The following is a 19,688-nucleotide window of genomic DNA, read 5'->3' on the forward strand; positions in this document are numbered from 1 at the left end:
TAGAAGTTACTGTACATGCTGGACTGTGTGAATCTGACAAAGCAGCTCTTTTACACTAAAGTATCCCACTGGATTGCATTCATTTGGGCTCTAGTGCTCTGTTAATGAATACAATAAAAAGCAAAGAGATGTTCATATTAGCATGCGGACATGCCTCATAACTGACTAACATTTTCTGGATGATGTGTGTCTGTGTGGAACAACAGGACTGGAATCATGTTTAATGGTTGATATAGTCACCAAATCAGCAGATACGGTGTCTCACAGCAAAGAAAGCTTGAGAAAATTAAAGGGGAACAACGTTAGTCATGCCAAAGTGCATAAAACATCTACAGAGGTGCTGGGTATCCAATCACAACCCAGTGCATGCTGTAAAACATCTACAGAGGTGCTGGGTATCCAATCACACATTATCAGTCCACGTTGATCCTGCATTATCAGCGTGCGTAGATCCTGCATTATCAGCCTACGTTGATCCTGCATTATCAGTGTGCGTTGATCCCACATTATCAGCCCACGTTGATCCTGCATTATCAGTGTGCATTGATCCCACATTATCAGTCCACGTTGATCCTGCATTATCAGCGTGCATGTATCCTGCATTATCTGCATGTGTTTATCCTGCATTATCAGTGTGTGTTGATCCCCCATTATCAGCCTACGTTGATCCTGCATTATCAGTGTGCATTGATCCCACATTATCAGCCCACGTTGATCCTGCATTATCAGTGTGCATTGATCCCACATTATCAGTCCACGTTGATCCTGCATTATCAGCGTGCATGTATCCTGCATTATCTGCATGTGTTTATCCTGCATTATCAGTGTGTGTTGATCCCCCATTATCAGCCTACGTTGATCCTGCATTATCAGTGTGTGTTGATCCCACATTATCAGCCCAGATTGATCCTGCTTTATCAGTGTGTGTTGATCCCACATTATCAGACCACGTTGATCCCACATTATCAGCGTGCATTGATCCTGCATTATCTGCATGTGTTGATCCTGCATTATCAGCGAGCGTTGATCCCCCATTATCAGCCCTCGTTGATCCTGTATTATCAGTGTGCGTTGATCCCCCATTATCAGCCCTCGTTGATCCTGTATTATCAGTGTGCGTTGATCCCACATTATCAGCCCACGTTGATCCTGCATTATCAGTGTGCGTTGATCCTGCATTATCAGCATGCGTTGATCCTGCATTATCTGCATGTGTTGATCCTGCATTATCAGCGAGCGTTGATCCCCCATTATCAGCCCTCATTGATCCTGTATTATCAGTGTGCGTTGATCCCACATTATCAGCCCACGTTGATCCTGCATTATCAGTGTGCGTTGATCCCACATTATCAGCCCACGTTGATCCTGCATTATCAGTGTCTGTTGATCCTGCATTATCAGCATGCATTGATCCTGCATTATCTGCATGTGTTGATCCTGCATTATCAGTGTGCGTTGATCCCACATTATCAGCCCATGTTGATCCTGCATTATCAGTGTGTGTTGATCCTGCATTATCAGCGTGCATTGATCCTGCATTATCTGCATGTGTTGATCCTGCATTATCAGCGTGCGTTGATCCCCCATTATCAGCCCTCGTTGATCCTGCATTATCAGCCCCCGTTGATCCCACATTATCAGCCCACGTTGATCCTGCATTATCAGTGTGCGTTGATACTGCATTATCAGCGTGCGTTGATCCTGCATTATCAGCGTGCGTTGATCCTGCATTATCAGCGTGTGTTGATCCCCCATTATCAGCGTGCATTGATCCTGCATTATCAGCGTGTGTTGATCCTGCATTATCAGCATGCGTTGATCCTGCATTATCAGCGTGCGTTGATCCTGCATTATCAGCATGCGTTGATCCCCCATTATTGTGCTTGTTGTGTATTACAGCAAATGAGTCCCTGTTTCCATTCTCAGGCTTAGGGAATCACCTACTATTTTAAATGTCATAAAAAGTGGTGCAAATGACACAGTGGATTTTAAGGTTACTTGTGATTCATGCAATATAGTTGGAGTGGATTTCAGTTTATTCTATGAGAGGTGGTTTGCTGGCTTCTTTTTATCCCCCTGGGCAGCATATATTTAGCAACACTATCGTGCATCAAGTGTCCGTTTGTACTGAAAAGCACAAGAAAGCTATTCAGTTTTTCCCATAGAGCCAGTACTAAAGCCAGGTTTCCTATCCTATTTCACATACAGTGCTACAGAAACAACTGTAGTTGAGCATCGTGCTACTATTTGATATGAAAGACACAGTGTTGCCATAACCCACTGTCTAGAATGGCATCAAAATGCTTCTGAAAACTGCATTTCTCCACTTCAAATCTACGTTACGATTTCTTCTTCCTGTTGTAGCATGTTCCTAAAAACTGCATAAATGACAGAAAATGTTGCCGTAGTGGAATCTGTAAGAAGTGTGTTTGTAGACATCTGCGCAGAGTGAATGCATGAAGTCATTCTGTGTATCAAGTTGCTTGTGTTTCTGAAAGGACACTTCAAAGTCTGAAAATCTCCCCATGGCTCATTCTCGACCACCTTCTTCCGAACCCACATAGAGAGGCCCTGTAACCCCCACACACTGTGCAGCAGACAGCCCCGTAAGCAGTTCTGCACTGCACTGGAGCAGGAAGTGGCATGGGGGGGTGAATCATGGGGATTGGGGGGTTGGGATGAAGGTGAATCATGTGGATCACTTGACAGCACTATAAAAAGCTCTTCCACAATGTACCTTACAGAAGTCAGTCTGGGCGTTGCTTAATTACTGAGGCAAGATGAGGTACAGTGGGCTTGTGGTTCTACTCAACATTGCATATTCTTATGCGTTCCCATTGTCCGCAGAGGACAGTGAAAAAGATGAAGACAACTGGCATTTTGCAGAGGTAGGTCCAACAGCTTGAACCTGTCTATTGCACAATCTCTCATTGACTTGATAGAATAAGTATTTCACTGAAATGTAATTCTCCATTTATTAAAGTTGAGTTACATCTTAATACTCAGCCAATAAATATTCAAAGGGGAAAAGTAACCATTTGAAAATGATAATATATAAGTCTTTGTCAGAACAGAATTTGCATTCAGATGTTACTCCTGTGAATGCTATAAAATCTATTGCAATTCTTATGAATTAGCAGCCATTATTTTAAAGGGTTAGTAAAAATAAAAAGAATATGACAAATAGTTCAATTTGACTGCCTTACATAGCTGTACTAAAAGGATGGCCAATGTTATAACATACAGTGTGTGTATTTTTCTCCACGATTAATATGATTTCTCTCTTGTATTTAACATATTCATAGGCTAAGCTTATAGGACACGGAGGCAGGTATCAGGCGAAACACATGTCAACGTATTTTCTACCCGACTCAGCATTTAGTGTTTGAAGTTGTTCATTGAATTGATATATTTTGTTCCCAGAAATATCTGAGGAAATTCTATGGCCTGGCCCCTGGACTTCAGGGACCACGGAAGTCCACTAGCCCCATGTCGCTGGTAATTAAAGAGATGCAGTCCTTCTTTGGCCTGGAAGTAACTGGGAATTTGGACCCTGCCACTCTAGAGATGATGCACGTGCCAAGGTGTGGCGTTCCTGATGTTGGAGAATATAATCTCTTCCCCAGGAATCTCAAATGGAAAACAACTAACGTGACATTCAGGTAAGTAACTGCAAATTCTCATATAATTACAAGAGTGTCTTGCTAAGAGGACATGTCATGTCAGTGCAGGCTCCCCAATGATTCTCACATCCCATCTATTCAAGCCATTAGGTGTGTGTTTCCAGTGTCTTGGGGAAATGCTTTGAATGCATGTGCGTGTGCTTTTTGTTCCCCCATTATTATGAAGTTACAAATCCTTTTTCTGTCCACCTAGTCCAAACATCCAAACAAGAAAACAATCACATTTCTATGCTGCTTCAAAAGCTCGGGCACAAAAATCATTTGAACTGAATGTTGTTGTTGAGAAGCAGCATTTTAAAATCCAGATTTACCAGCATTTACCTTGAAACCTCAAGCAGTGAGACATGAGCAGTGTGGAGTAGTGGTTAGGGGCTCTGGACTCTTGACTGGAGGGTTGTGGGTTCAATCCCCGGTGGGGACACTGCTGCTGTACCCTTGAGCAAGGTAGTTTACCTAGATTGCTCCAATAAAAAACCCAACTGTATAAATGGGTAATTGTATGTAAAAACTAATGTGGTATCTTGTAACAATTGTAAGTTGCCCTGGATAAGGGCGTCAGCTAAGAAATAAATAATAATAATGAGTCATGCTAACAGCAATGTGCTCCCTTATTTGAAGATTGTGAATTTACGTGATACCTCGCAAAGTGGGATATGATTCATGCTAACAGCAAGGTACTCCCTTATTTGAGGATTGTGAATTTACATGATACCTCGTACAGTGGTATATGATGCAAGGTACTCCCTTATTTTGAGGATTGTGAATTTACATGATACCTCGCACAGTGGGATATGATGCAAGGTACTCCCTTATTTTGAGGATTGTGAATTTACATGATACCTCGCACAGTGGGATATGATGCAAGGTACTCCCTTATTTTGAGGATTGTGAATTTACATGATACCTCGCACAGTGGGATATGATGCAAGGTACTCCCTTATTTTGAGGATTGTGAATTTACATGATACCTCGCACAGTGGGATATGATGCAAGGTCCTCCCTTATTTTGAGGATTGTGAATTTACATGATACCTCGCACAGTGGGATATGATTCATGCTAACAGCAATGTACCCCCTTATTTGAGGATTGTGAATTGACATGATACCTCGCACAGTGGGATATGATTCATGCTAACAGCAATGTACCCCCTTATTTGAGGATTGTGAATTACACCCCGGATGTGAAAGCCTCCGAGGTTGACCGAGCGATCCACAATGCCCTCAGAGTCTGGAGTGACGTGACGCCGCTGGTCTTCAGAAAGCTACACGAGGGCACTGCTGACATCATGATCGCCTTCGGGTCAAAAGGTCCTGTAATAAAACAACGGCAGTCACTGTAGTTGGTGCCGGCAGTTTATTTTATTATTACTATATTGCACTGGTACACAAGTGTAAAGTATAACATTCTCAGTGTATGAGTTCAGTTTGTGTCTCATCAGTTTCCAGTAGGGTCCAAAAGCACACCACCCACAGGCTTGCCACATATATTATGATTCAGTAAATGATATCCTGGTATTCAAACATTCGTATCCAGCAACAACAGTTTCAACAGTGTTTCAGACAGCTTGATTCTTTTTACTAGACAACAGCGAAGACATACTCCACTTTTTCAAAGGCAATATATAATATACCTGGGTTAAATTGGATAACACCTGTTGTCAGAATGAGGTGAATTGCTGTGAAATATACAATAATACTAGAACGCCCATCAATGTGTTTCCTTAGGAGTATCAGTGCAGGGCTTTCACCTGGGAATGCAGTGCATGCGCTCATGCATTAACTGACTTCATTTGCCAGCTGATTCCCAAGCTCTCATCACGTGTAGGAAAGCATAAGGTGTTCAGACCTTTTACTGCATTGTCTCACATGGCTGTGGAGTGGTGCACACTGTGATCCAATGCTCTTGTTATATTGTATGTGAATTTGAATCACTTGACCCATTGCCTTTGTAGAGCACGGAGACTTCAATCCATTTGATGGGCCCAATGGTCTGCTGGCCCATGCCTACCCACCTGGCAATGGACTTGGGGGGGACACGCACTTTGATGAAGATGAGACTTGGTCAACGGACTCCAGTGGTACCATATATATATATATATATATATATATATATATATATATATATATATATATATATATATATATATATATATATTGTGTTTTACAGATATACAGTTGTTTAGACAAAGTAACAGAACTTGACGCATCCACATACTTGAAGCATCCACAATGTGTATTAATGTGTATAAAATGAGGATGTGTTCTTTAGGTTACAACCTATTCATTGTTGCTGCTCATGAATTTGGCCATGCTTTGGGTCTCTCCCACTCCGAGGATCCCGGATCCCTGATGTACCCAGTGTACTCGTTCAGCAAAGGATTCCCCCTTTCAGAAGACGATGTCCATGGAATTCAGTCACTTTATGGTACCTTCACATTTCTGAGAGCATTTCTTAAGACTCCTAAATGACCTGCAATGGGTGCAGTATAAGAATTAGCTGTGAGCTCTGTAGATGGCATAGTACAGGGGTGGCCAAACCTGGTCCTGGAGAGCCACAACCCAGCAGGCTGTATAGGTAACCCTTAATCATTGGAACAACTACATTTTGACTAGTTAAGCAGTATTGTTTTCAATTTAAGCAGTCATTTGTTCAATGAAGTAATTTAGAGATCATTTGGAACAAAAACCTGAACTCCCTGCAGCTCTCCTGCACCAGAGCTGACCTCTCCTGATTTAAATGAACAATTTAACTTGCTAAATTGATCAACAACTTCCATTCTTCAGAAATTGATGATTTAAGGGTTACCTATAAAAGCTGCTGTGACTCCCCAGGAGCAGTGTCGGCCGCCCCTGGCATAGTAGATGATGAAGTTAAGGCTTGTATCTGACTTCCATACAGCATGGGCTTCATTTAACATAGGCATCATTGTATAAGCAGCTTAGCACTGCTTGATTCAGCAATATTTTGCCTTTTTGAGTTCTAAAGAACAGTGCATCACTGGCTGATTCAATTAAAGCAGGCTAATATATAGAAGCAAGCCCTAAGCAAATCATTTAATTGTGTGCTATATACACTCAAGGATTGTGCTTCATATTCTTGTTTCTGCTTAGAAATGGTTGCTTACCCCAGTCCATCTTACCCTCAGGTCCGAACCCAAATCCACCTAAAGTTAAACCGCATCCTGAAGCGCCAAAGAAGTGTGACCCACTCCTGTCTTTTGATGCCGTGACAAAACTCAGAGGAGAAACGATTATCTTCAAGGACAGGTAACGTTTGAGAAAGTAAACCTCTAATTGTACTGCCCCCCATTGAATTGAGCAATCCCAGTCTTCAGGAGAAGACGAACGCCCTTTGGGTTGCCTCTGTTGAAACTGATTGCTGTGCTGGTAAGCGAGACTAACCCAGTCCTGTTGGTTTGTTGTGTGTCAGGTTTTACTGGCGCCTGCACCCTCAGATGGTGGATGTGGAACAGTCGCTGATTAAAATGACCTGGCCGGTTCTCCCAAACAAAGTGGACGCTGCATATGAGTCTGCAGAAAAGGACCTTGTTTTTATTTTCAATGGTCAGTATTGCACTGTCTGTTGTTTTTATTTTCATTGGTCAGTACTGCACTGTCTGTTGTTTTTATTTTCAATGGTCAGTATTGCACTGTCTGTTGTTTTTATTTTCAATGGTCAGTATTGCACTGCCTGTTGTTTTTATTTTCATTGGTCAGTATTGCACTGTCTGTTGTTTTTAATTTCAGTGGTCAGTATTGTGCTGCCTGTTGTTTTTATTTTCAATGGTCAAATGATTTGGACCCTGATGATGCTGATCTGACTTTTACTTGTGACAGGAATCAGGATGTGGGCTCTGAACGGATATAACCTGGTGGAAGGGTACCCCAAATACATTCACAAGCTGGGTCTTCCTAAAACTGTTCGGAGGATCGATGCCGCTGTGCAGATCACAGGCACTGGAAAGACCCTGCTGTTTACAGACGAGGACTACTGGAGGTGAGGCAGCCTTTTAACGAAACAGCAGCTGTAAGACGCTTACAGCATGAACACACAAATCAAACAAACACATTCTATTTTCTAGTTACGATGAGTACAGTGGAACAATGGACAAAGGCTACCCCAGATCTATTGAAGATGATTTTCCAGGTGTTGGAGAAGAAATAGAAGCTGCTTTCTATGAATATGGTTTGTATTATTAATTGTCATTCAGCTTTTACAGCTCTCCTGCACCGCAGCACTTAGCAAATTGGGTTTTGCCATTATTAACATTGCCAGATAATTTTGCTATGCAACGATGACTTCTGTCTCCCATAAGTGAAGTTGAGCTGCGTGTTTATTAGAATATGAATGCTTTATGAATGCCATGAATGCCATCTGGCCGAAACGTTGCTCTGTTTTTAACTTTGTTCTTTTTAAATAATAAATAATAAAGAATGGAAATGTGATCTGCTATCTGTTATTATTTTGGTGTTGCACCTCTACTTGTATCAGTTTGTTTCCTTAACCCTAAAGAAGTGTGCAGTCTGAAGCTTTGAAGCCTTTCCTCTTTTTTTCCACAGGTCACCTTTACCTCTATCGGGGATCCATACAGTTTCAATACAGCTACACGTCCAAGCGAGTGGTTGGGATTTTAAGAGCAAACTCTTTGCTTAACTGTTAAATTATTAGAATTCAGAGAACAGACTTGTTTTGTTAACCATTTTTATATTTTGCATTAAGGTGTTTTTGTTTAGCTAAATTCTTAAAGTTTCATAATTGTCATTCTAATTTATTATTATTTTTTTTTCAAAATGAAAAATTACCCAAATAAAGTTCAACCAAATCAGAAAAAGCACACATATGTGATTTAGGGAGCTGTAAGCAGTCTGGGGTTGTTCTTTTTCTCATGAGTTGTTTTCCTTGTTAATAAGGACTATGGAGAGAACCTAGAGCCCCTCCCACCCCTACCTGGGGATTACTTCCTTATAATGGGGGCTCATATAAAGACAATGCACTGGATGATTACACCAGAGCAACATCAATCAACCTTTATTTTTATCTTACTTTAATACACTTTTGTAAAGAAAATATGAGTTATTTTAAGTGAATAAAATGCCTGCAGGTTTGTCATTGTGTTCTTTTCATTCTTAACCCAGACACCAAGCCTTCAGTGTGTCAGTGTTTATTGTGCTCTAATAACATGATGACTCAGCACCAGAGGGTTCAGTGTGTCAGTGTTTAATGTGCTCTAATAACATGACGACTCAGCACCGGGAGCGGTTTTCCAGCAGTCGTATCCAGTTATTACTCACTGTGATCTCAGGACCAAAGCAAACAGGCTGCACTGCGTCAGATCAGTTTATAGCAACAGAGATTACATTTCAACATGCAGTCTATAGCAACTGAGATTACATTTCAACATGTAGAATAACTATCATTTAAACATGCTTCAGACCTTCATATGTCTGCAATACCCTCCATTTTCATAACATTGTGTTTGAAAAACATTGTCATGATATACGTATGTAAAAGGTTACATTTTTTTTTTTTACAAAATATCATGAAACACACTGTGGAGTAAAAGCTTGAGATCCTCTTGATGGAATCCCAGTGCATTGCTCAAACACACTAAAGCCTGAGATCCTCTTGATGGAATCCCAGTGCATTGCTCAAACACACTAAAGCTTGAGATCCTCTTGATGGAATCCCAGTGCATTGCTCAAACACACTAAAGCCTGAGATCCTCTTGATGGAATCCCAGTGCATTGCTCAAACACACTAAAGCCTGAGATCCTCTTGATGGAATCCCAGTGCATTGCTCAAACACACTAAAGCTTGAGATCCTCTTGATGGAATCCCAGTGCATTGCTCAAACACACTAAAGCTTGAGATCCTCTTGATGGAATCCCAGTGCATTGCTCAAACACACTAAAGCTTGAGATCCTCTTGATGGAGCCCCAGTGCATTGCTCAAACACACTTGCCATGCCGTGTCCTCTAATGATTAGAAACCTCACAGCTTGTCTCAGCCAATCAGCTTCAGGGCATGTATGCTTGTAACAGCATTAATATGTAATGCACCGTGTCATTATGTGTTTATTGTTGTGTTGTGTGGTTTTGGCTGAGCACTTTGATTGAAATACAACTAAGAAACATGCTGTCTCCTCAATACTGTGTAATGAAAAGCAACATACCGTCCTCACTGGGTCTGAAGAGGTGCCAGTAAAGCAGCACATGGTTCCCATTGCTTTCCACAGATTGAATTTGGAGCAAGCTAGACACGTGGTTGGACTCAGATACTGCTGCTGGTCACCCTTTTTAATGGGAGAATGTTAAGGGCTTGTTAATGTAGCAGCGTTTTAGTTGTATTTTTTGGAGGGGGGTGCAAAATTGCATTCTAATGGTTACTGTACATTTCAGCAATGATGGACTAATTCCAGTGTGAGTTCTATTTCATAATATTTAGAATAGATGGATAAACAGAAACAAGGATGCTTCTGACAACCGCCTACTTTATCCAAACCTCTGTAAACACTCATGCACAGTCAGTATGTCTGTAAGCAGTAATGGAAAAGCACAGGCGCCTCATTATAGTGGTATTGGATTGTGTGATATTGATGCTGTGCTATTTACTCAACTACGGGAAACATTGTGTTATTTTTGTTCTTTCTATATATATATATATATATATATATATATATATATATATATATATATATATATATATATATATGTGTGTGTGTGTGTGTGTGTGTGTGTGTGTGTGTGTGTAAATCAGCAAGGACCCATCTCTTGACATTTTTATTATATAAAAAAAACTGTCTGCAGTGTGTTACACAGCATTAAGAAGACAGACAGCAGCAGCTCATTCAGGGACACTGATTTCAGCAGTTCAGCTCCTGTCTGCAGTGTGTTACACAGCATTAAGATGACAGACAGCAGCAGCTCATTCAGGGACACTGATTTCAGCAGTTCAGCTCCTGTCTGCAGTGTGTTACACAGCATTAAGATGACAGACAGCAGCAGCTCATTCAGGGACACTGATTTCAGCAGTTCAGCTCCTGTCTGCAGTGTGTTACACAGCATTAAGATGACAGACAGCAGCAGCTCATTCAGGGACACTGATTTCAGCAGTTCAGCTCCTGTCTGCAGTGTGTTACACAGCATTAAGATGACAGACAGCAGCAGCTCATTCAGGGACACTGATCTCAGCAGTTCAGCTCCTGTCTGCAGTGTGTTACACAGCATTAAGATGACAGACAGCAGCAGCTCATTCAGGGACACTGATCTCAGCAGTTCAGCTCCTGTCTGCAGTGTGTTACACAGCATTAAGATGACAGACAGCAGCAGCTCATTCAGGGACACTGATCTCAGCAGTTCAGCACCTGTCTGCAGTGTGTTACAGAGCATTAAGATGACAGACAGCAGCAGCTCATTCAGAGACACTGATTTCAGCAGTTCAGCTCCTGTCTGCAGTGTGTTACACAGCATTAAGATGACAGACAGCAGCAGCTCATTCAGAGACACTGATTTCAGCAGTTCAGCTCCTGTCTGCAGTGTGTTACACAGCATTAAGATGACAGACAGCAGCAGCTCATTCAGGGACACTGATTTCAGCAGTTCAGCTCCTGTCTGCAGTGTGTTACAGAGCATTAAGATGACAGACAGCAGCAGCTCATTCAGGGACACTGATTTCAGCAGTTCAGCTCCTGTCTGCAGTGTGTTACACAGCATTAAGATGACAGACAGCAGCAGCTCATTCAGGGACACTGATTTCAGCAGTTCAGCTCCTGTCTGCAGTGTGTTACAGAGCATTAAGATGACAGACAGCAGCAGCTCATTCAGGGACACTGATTTCAGCAGTTCAGCTCCTGTCTGCAGTGTGTTACACAGCATTAAGATGACAGACAGCAGCAGCTCATTCAGGGACACTGATTTCAGCAGTTCAGCTCCTGTCTGCAGTGTGTTACAGAGCATTAAGATGACAGACAGCAGCAGCTCATTCAGGGACACTGATTTCAGCAGTTCAGCTCCTGTCTGCAGTGTGTTACAGAGCATTAAGATGACAGACAGGAGGCACACTGACTGAGTGCTTAATAGCCTCTTATTAAATGTAGAGTGACTGGAATTTCCCTCAAGGGCACAGCAATAAAAACAGTTCTGCTTTCATGCTGTCAGATGATACTGAGCTATTTACTCATCACATCACATTGGTGTAGATTCCCCAAACTTGTTAAAATGCTCCATGTAAGGTTACTGAACCACCAGCAACACTCACACAAAGTTTGTCTTAATGTATTACTCTGTTTCATCAAAATGGATCATATACCATTCTGAACTGAAAACTCAGTACTTACAGAGTATTCTAAATAGCAATTTTACAAACAGCATTTTGTCAATATTCACCCAAGTGAGTTATTGAGAAACAATCCCCTGTAGTTTACCATGTTAGTGAGGGTTTTATCTGTCTAAAGTATTCAGAGAGCAACAAACTCCATTTATTATACAGTATTCAGAGAAAAACAACTCCATTTATTATACAGTATTCAGAGAACAAACTCCATTTATTATACAGTATTCAGAGAACAAACTCCATTTATTATACAGTATTCAGAGAACAACAAACTCCATTTATTATACAGTATTCAGAGAAAAACAACTCCATTTATTATACAGTATTCAGAGAAAAACAACTCCATTTATTATACAGTATTCAGAGAACAAACTCCATTTATTATACAGCATTCAGAGAACAACAAACTCCATTTATTATATAGTATTCAGAGAACAACAAACTCAATTTATTATACAGCATTCAGAGAACAACAAACTCCATTTATTATATAGTATTCAGAGAACAACAAACTCCATTTATTCTACATGGAAGATGGAAGATGTATTCTTAGCCCGATGACAGTTTAATATAAGGTTGAATAGTTTGAGGAACCCTAATGAAATCGCTGTACAGAGTGCTAATATCCCTTGTGGTTTGGGGTGTGTGTGTGCGTGGGCTGCTGTTGCCACTCCTCCTTGAACGTCTGCAGCAATATGAACCATTCTGGGAGCCTGGGGAAGTAAGGGGAGCTGTCTGGCACTGAGAGAACACATTATTTGTCATTAAAAATGTCTGTCCTAGGCATTTGTTACCTGTGGAAAATCCCATGCTTTAGTCAACATCCTTTGCTAAGTCTGTAAGCAGTCAGATGAGCCAGCAGTTTGTCAACCTGTGCTGCATCTGTGCTGAATCTACAGTAAACAGTGAGCTTAGTAAAGCTGCTGAGCTGTGATTCCAATAACCTGCCACCCCAGTCATACAAAACAAACAATGCAGGACCCCCAGCACGTGGGACAGGAGCCTCTCATCTGTGTCCCTGTCACATTGCTGAAGTCACCATGAGAATCTCCTTTTCTCTTCATTCAAATCCAATATATATTAGTCTCCATGGAAATTTCCTAAAATCTGCAATGAGAAAATTCTGCGGCAATGACTTTTTAATGAAAAGTGTTAATGAGTACAAATAAATAAGAAAAATAAAGACACAGTTAGTTAATATTTTTTTATTATTAAATCACATTATTAAAATCTGAAAAAAAAACAGAACATGTTTTTGCAAGAAATTGAAAATTCTGTGAGAGAGAGCAAATTCTGCGATTTTTTCTGTGATCGCGGAATCCTGGAGCGACTGTGATGGTTTTCCTGAACAACTATTGGGGAAGCAAAACGAGAAACAAATAAAAAACATGGGGGTCAAATGTAATGATCTAAATAGTGGTGAATCTTAATTTCACCAGCAAACAGTGTATAAACCTGATTTTTTGTGGATCTCATTTAAATGTATTTTTTAGCTCATGTTTCTAATTTTCTTTCTCCATTAGTGGTTTATAAGCCTCATGTCTGAAGGCTTAGTGAGTAGGGCCCTATAAATACAGAATACAACAAAATGCACCTACGATAATTAACCTGTATACATGTTATCAATTACTGATATTCTACAGTAGACAAGCTTGAAGTCTCTGATCGGCTATCTGCCTAATATTCCTCAAATTAGCACATGCTGATCAAGAGTGCTGTTTATTCTATTTCCAGGGCTTGCTATGTAATGAACTTGCTAATACAGCCTACAGGTTTAGACTGGGCTTGTAATATGAACCCTGTAAGCATTTGATTAGATAGTGGGAGGGATTGCATGATTACTGTGCTACTCACCACCCTCGAGAGACAAGCTTTCGTCATTCAGCTTTTGTAATATTCACAGAGGAACGACCAAAACAGATCTATATCGGGATAGACAGCCAGGCTGTAGTGTGTATTTACAGCACAATCATCGGCATGACTCAAGCAGGTTAGTGTTTGTTCCTCCTCTCCCACCTGCACACTGTTGGTTTGTGATAAGCCGCTGGAGAACAATGCCTCCTCTGTGTTGGACATGGCTGACCAGGTGCGGCAGCGCGTATTGTTGGTAAAGATGGGCTTTGCTGTTTCATTCGATAATATTAAAATAATCTGTTGTTTCTGAGCAGCTTGTCTTAAGTGTAGCTGGGCAGAGACAGACAGAAAGCACACAGCAGTCGGTCAGGTCTATCACCCGTCTGGCTGGACTTCCAGTGAATCAAAAAGACACGGGAAGCCTCCTGGGTGCTGAAGTTATTAACAACACAGGAACACAAGAAAGGTTACAGATGAGAGGAGGCCATTCCGCCCATCTTGCTCGTTTGGTTGTTAGTAGCTTATTGATCCCAGAATCTCATCAAGCAGCTTCTTGAAGGATCCCAGGGTGTCAGCTTCAACATTACTGGGGAGTTGGTTCCATACCCCCACAATTCTCTGTGTAAAAAAGTGCCTCCTATTTTCTGTTCTGAATGCCCCTTTACCTAATCTCCATTTGTGACCCCTGGTCCTTGTTTCTTTTTTCAGGTCAAAAAAGTCCCCTGGATTTTGAATGCTTGAATCAGATCACCGCGTAGTCTTCTTTGTTCAAGACTTGAATAGATTCAGTTCTTTTAGCCTGTCTGCATACAACATGCCTTTTAAACCCAGGATAATTCTGGTTGCTCTTCTTTGCACTCTTTCTAAAGCAGCAATATCCTTTTTGTAACGAGGTGACCAGAACTGAACACAATATTCTAGGTGAGGTCTTACTAATGCATTGTAAAGTTTTAACATTACTTCCCTTGATTTAAATTCAACACTTCTCACAATATATCCGAGCATCTTGTTGGCCTTTTTTATAGCTTCCCCACATTGTCTAGATGAAGACATTTCTGAGTCAACATAAACTCCTATGTCTTTTTCATAGATCCCTTCTTCAATTTCAGTATCTCCCATATGATATTTATAATGCACATTTTTATTGCCTGCGTGCAATACTTTACACTTTTCTCTATTAAATGTCATTTGCCATGTGTCTGCCCAGTTCTGAATGTTGTCTAGATCATTTTAAATGAACTTTGCTGCTGCAACAGTTTGCCACTCCTCCTATTTTTGTGTTGTCTGCAAATTTAACAAGTTTGCTTACCATACCAGAATCTGTTCTGAATGCCCCTTTATCTAATCTCTATTTGTGACCCCTGGTCCTTGTTTCTTTTTTCAGGTCAAAAAAGCCTCCTGGGTCGACATTGTCAATACCGTTTAGAATTCTGAATGCTTTACTAAAGTTCTGGACTTTTTTTAGATTCTATATGAAGGATTACATTGTTTAAATAATTACATAATAACAACATGAAATGGTTACATTTGAAAGTTGATAGCTGTGTTTTTCGTCCAATGTATAGGCTTTTGTGTTGTGTACCCGGATATACCTGCTCATTATTGCATTAAGTTGCGAGACTATTGAGAGTTTTCACAACGTTTCAATGAAACCCCAGTGTCACCTCAAAACAAAACACCTCACTTCAGAAATATATAAATGGTATTTGGTAATACAGAATTAATAATTTATGTGATAAGGCTTTCTGCGACAGAGCTTTTGCGCCAGCTGTTTTCCCTTTAAGATGATTAAAAGTGGTTTCTGAATCTTTTTTAAACTGTATTCCCTGTTGTCCAGTGTCAAAAATATACTCTCCCAGTATATTTTGAGGAAGCCAATATCCTCTCTACTGAGAACCACTTTTCCAGGAATTCCTAAAGCAGATGCTTTTTTACATGTTGCTCACGGAAAAAACGCAATATGAGATGAGTCTTTTTTTCCAGTTCTTGCAACTAATAAGCTGCAGCTTGTAGTTCTCAGTGATAATGCTTAGCGCAAGTCTGTGCACAAAGAAGAATGTTAAGTGCAATGTTCTGCATAGTTGTGGGGACATTATCTTCAAGTCTGCTGTTGCTTCCCTGACCTACTTTGGAATTTCCATTTCCATTTATAATTTCCAGTACTTCACAAAGGGACAGAGTGGCAAGAATAATCCAGAAGGCAAAGAGTGAGCTTGTGAAACAGGGGAGAGGCTGGGCATCAACCGGCGACCCCACCTTCACCGCTGTACAGAACAGCCTCACTCATCTGCTTTCCCAGAGGTCTCCCCTGGTAAAGGCATGGTTTATTTAGATTTCCAGAAAACTTTTGACAAAGTCCTGCATAAAAGATTAATTCTCAAACTGAACGCAGTAAGGATTCAAGGAAGTGCATACATAAGGATTTGGGCGTGGTTAACATGTATAAAACAAAAAGTACTGAGGAGAAACCTCAAATTGGAGCGACGTAACCAGTGGTGTACCACAGGGATCAATATTAGGTCCTCTGCTATTCTTAATCTACATTATTATTTTGTTTATTTAGCAGATGCCTTTATCCAAGGCAACTTACCTGAAGAGTCACTTACAACTACGTCTCACCCGAAAGACAGAGCACAAAGAGGTTAAACGACTTGCTCAGGGTCACATAATGAGTCAGTGGCTGAGGTGGGATTTGAACCGGGAACCTCCTGGTTACAAGCCCTTTTCTTTAACCACTGGACCACACAGCATCCTTAATTTAGATTCTGGTATGGTAAGAAAACTTGTTAAATTTGCAGACAACACAAAAATAGGAGGAGTGGCAAACTGTTGCAGCAGCAAAGGTCATTTAAAATGATCTAGACAACATTCAGAACTGGGCAGACACATGGCAAATTACATTTAATAGAGAAAAGTGTAAAGTATTGCACGCAGGCAATAAAAATGTGCATTATAAATATCATATGGGAGATACTGAAATTGAAGAAGGGATCTATGAAAAAGACATAGGAGTTTATGTTGACTCAGAAATGTCTTCATCTAGACAATGTGGGGAAGCTATAAAAAAGGCCAACAAGATGCTCGGATATATTGTGAGAAGTGTTGAATTTAAATCAAGAGAAGTAATGTTAAAACTTTACAATGCATTAGTAAGACCTCACCTAGAATATTGTGTTCAGTTCTGGTCACCTCGTTACAAAAAGGATATTGCTGCTCTAGAAAGAGTGCAAAGAAGAGCAATCAGAATTATCCTGGGTTTAAAAGGCATGTTGTATGCAGACAGGCTAAAAGAACTGAATCTATTCAAGTCTTGAACAAAGAAGACTATGCGGTGATCTGATTCAAGCATTCAAAATCCAGGGGACTTTTTTGACCTGAAAAAAGAAACAAGGACCAGGGGTCACAAATGGAGATTAGGTAAAGGGGCATTCAGAACAGAAAATAGGAGGCACTTTTTTACACAGAGAATTGTGGGGGTATGGAACCAACTCCCCAGTAATGTTGAAGCTGACACCCTGGGATCCTTCAAGAAGCTGCTTGATGAGATTCTGGGATCAATAAGCTACTCCACTACTCCGCTCGCTCCACTGGCTCCCGATCACCGCTCGCATCCAGTTCAAGACTCTTGTACTAGCCTACAGATGCCTTGATCAGACTGCACCCAGCTACCTCCAGACCCTCATCTCTCCCTACACCCCCACTCGACCTCTCCGCTCCGCCTGCACTAGAAGACTGGCTCTACCTCCGCTACGCTCCCCTGCCTCCCGAGCCCGCTCCTTCTCCACCCTTGCTCCGCAGTGGTGGAACGACCTTCCTACAGATGTCAGGACTGCCCAGTCCCTGACCACATTCCGGCGCCTCCTTAAGACTCACCTCTTCAAACAGCACCTGTAGAACTCCTCTGTTGTATCCTGGGACACTATCACCCTTCATTTAAATATGCTTTATTTTGCTCTTATCTGCCCCCTATTTTACTGCATTTAATCCTGTACCTCAGAATATTGTAATCTCCCAAGTGTTTAATCTGTTGCATTTTGTACTTAATCATATCCTGATGTAACTATCACTACTTAATCATATCCTGATGTAACTTTCACTATTATCTGCTGTATTATTGAATTGTGGTTTGTCACACTTGAGAATTATTGTATTTCTTGTTCTTATTGTATGACTTATATTGTAACACTTGAATGTATTTGTATTTGCTTGCGATTGTAAGTCGCCCTGGATAAGGGCGTCTGCTAAGAAATAAATAATAATAATAATAATAATACTAACAACTAAACAAGCAAGATGGGCTGAATGGCCTCCTCTTGTTTGTAAACTTTCTTATGTTCTTAATTCTTCAATCAGAACCTCTTCAACCACAGTGTAGGGTTCTGAACCTCTTCAAACACAGTGTAGGGTTCTGAACCTATTCAAACACAGTGTAGGGTTCTGAACCTGTTCAAACACAATGTAGGGTTCTGAACCTCTTCAATCACAGTGTAACATTCTGAACCTCTTCAAACAGTGTAGGGTTCTGAACCTCTTCAATCACAGTGTAGGGTTCTGAACCTCTTCAATCACAGTGTAACATTCTGAACCTCTTCAAACACAGTGTAGGGTTCTGAACCTCTTCTATCACGGTGTAGGGTTCTGAACCTGTTCAAACACAGTGTAGGGTTCTGAACCTATTCAAACACAGTGTAGGGTTCTGAACCTCTTCAATCACAGTGTAACATTCTGAACCTCTTCAAACACAGTGTAGGGTTCTGAACCTCTTCAATCACAGTGTAACATTCTGAACCTCTTCAAACAGAGTGTAGGGTTCTGAACCTGTTCAAACACAGTGTAGGGTTCTGAACCTATTCAAACACAATGTAGGGTTCTGAACCTCTTCAAACACAGTGTAGGGTTCTGAACCTCTTCAATCACAGTGTAGGATTCTGAACAAGAGTCTGTATAAGAATCTGGTGAATGAAGTGCCCTGAGATAAGCCTTCAGTGCAGCTCCTGCTCATGTGACAGGACAGTGAATATGTTTCTGTTACGTTATATTCCTGGGAAGCGATGCAGCCACAGACCAGCCTACAGAAACATTTGGTTTTAAATACGACCACAATGACCAGCAGATTGTGATTCTCAGGAACAACGTGTGAATGTCATTGCCTCTTACAAGCATACGGTTTTGTGGTGTGTCCACACCCTTACAAAACTTTATCACAGTATTTCTGCACTGTTCCAGTGCTTTTTCCCACAGTTATACCATGCTTTCACTGTGCTTTATTTCACTTTGCTTTGCTTTTACTGTGAGAACTTGTTATAAGGGAAGTAACTGCACTTCATACAGTAGACAGAGGAGATTGACTGGCTAACATATAATAACACCTTTTAAAACACACTTAAATCTTTCTGTCTGGAAATCTCCATGGGGTATAAAGGTGCTGTAGATGTCTCTAGGGAGTGGGTATAACAGCGTTGTAGATGTCTCTAGGGACTGGGTATAACGGTGTTGTAGATGTCTCTAGGGAGTGGGTATAACGGTGTTGGAGATGTCTCTAGGGAGTGGGTATAACGGTGTTGTAGATGTCTCTAGGGACTGGGTATAACGGTGTTGTAGATGTCTCTAGGGACTGCGTATAACGGTGTTGTAGATGTCTCTAGGGACTGGGTATAACAGTGTTGTAGATGTCTCTAGGGACTGGGTATAACGGTGTTGTAGATGTCTCTAGGGAGTGGGTATAACGGTGTTGTAGATGTCTCTAGGGCGTGGGTATAACAGTGTTGGAGATGTCTCTAGGGAGTGGGTATAACGGTGTTGTAGATGTCTCTAGGGAC

The 19,688-nt window shown here is 41.0% G+C and overlaps 1 protein-coding gene across 1 annotated transcript; it reads left to right on the plus strand.

Annotated features, from left to right (window-relative positions):
- Positions 1 to 2,752: 2,752 nt before the first annotated feature.
- Positions 2,753 to 8,778, plus strand: LOC117406119 (collagenase 3-like). The gene is made up of 10 exons (XM_059030586.1): positions 2,753 to 2,888; positions 3,424 to 3,662; positions 4,843 to 4,991; positions 5,636 to 5,761; positions 5,953 to 6,108; positions 6,830 to 6,950; positions 7,114 to 7,247; positions 7,521 to 7,680; positions 7,766 to 7,869; positions 8,244 to 8,778. Exons 1-10 carry the CDS (start codon positions 2,781 to 2,783, stop codon positions 8,342 to 8,344), a joined length of 1,398 nt encoding a protein of 465 aa, XP_058886569.1. The 5' UTR covers positions 2,753 to 2,780; the 3' UTR covers positions 8,345 to 8,778.
- The last annotated feature ends 10,910 nt before the right edge of the window (positions 8,779 to 19,688 follow it).

This window comes from Acipenser ruthenus, chromosome 9 (genome assembly GCF_902713425.1).
Source record: "Acipenser ruthenus chromosome 9, fAciRut3.2 maternal haplotype, whole genome shotgun sequence".
Taxonomy (NCBI): Eukaryota; Metazoa; Chordata; class Actinopteri; order Acipenseriformes; family Acipenseridae; genus Acipenser; species Acipenser ruthenus.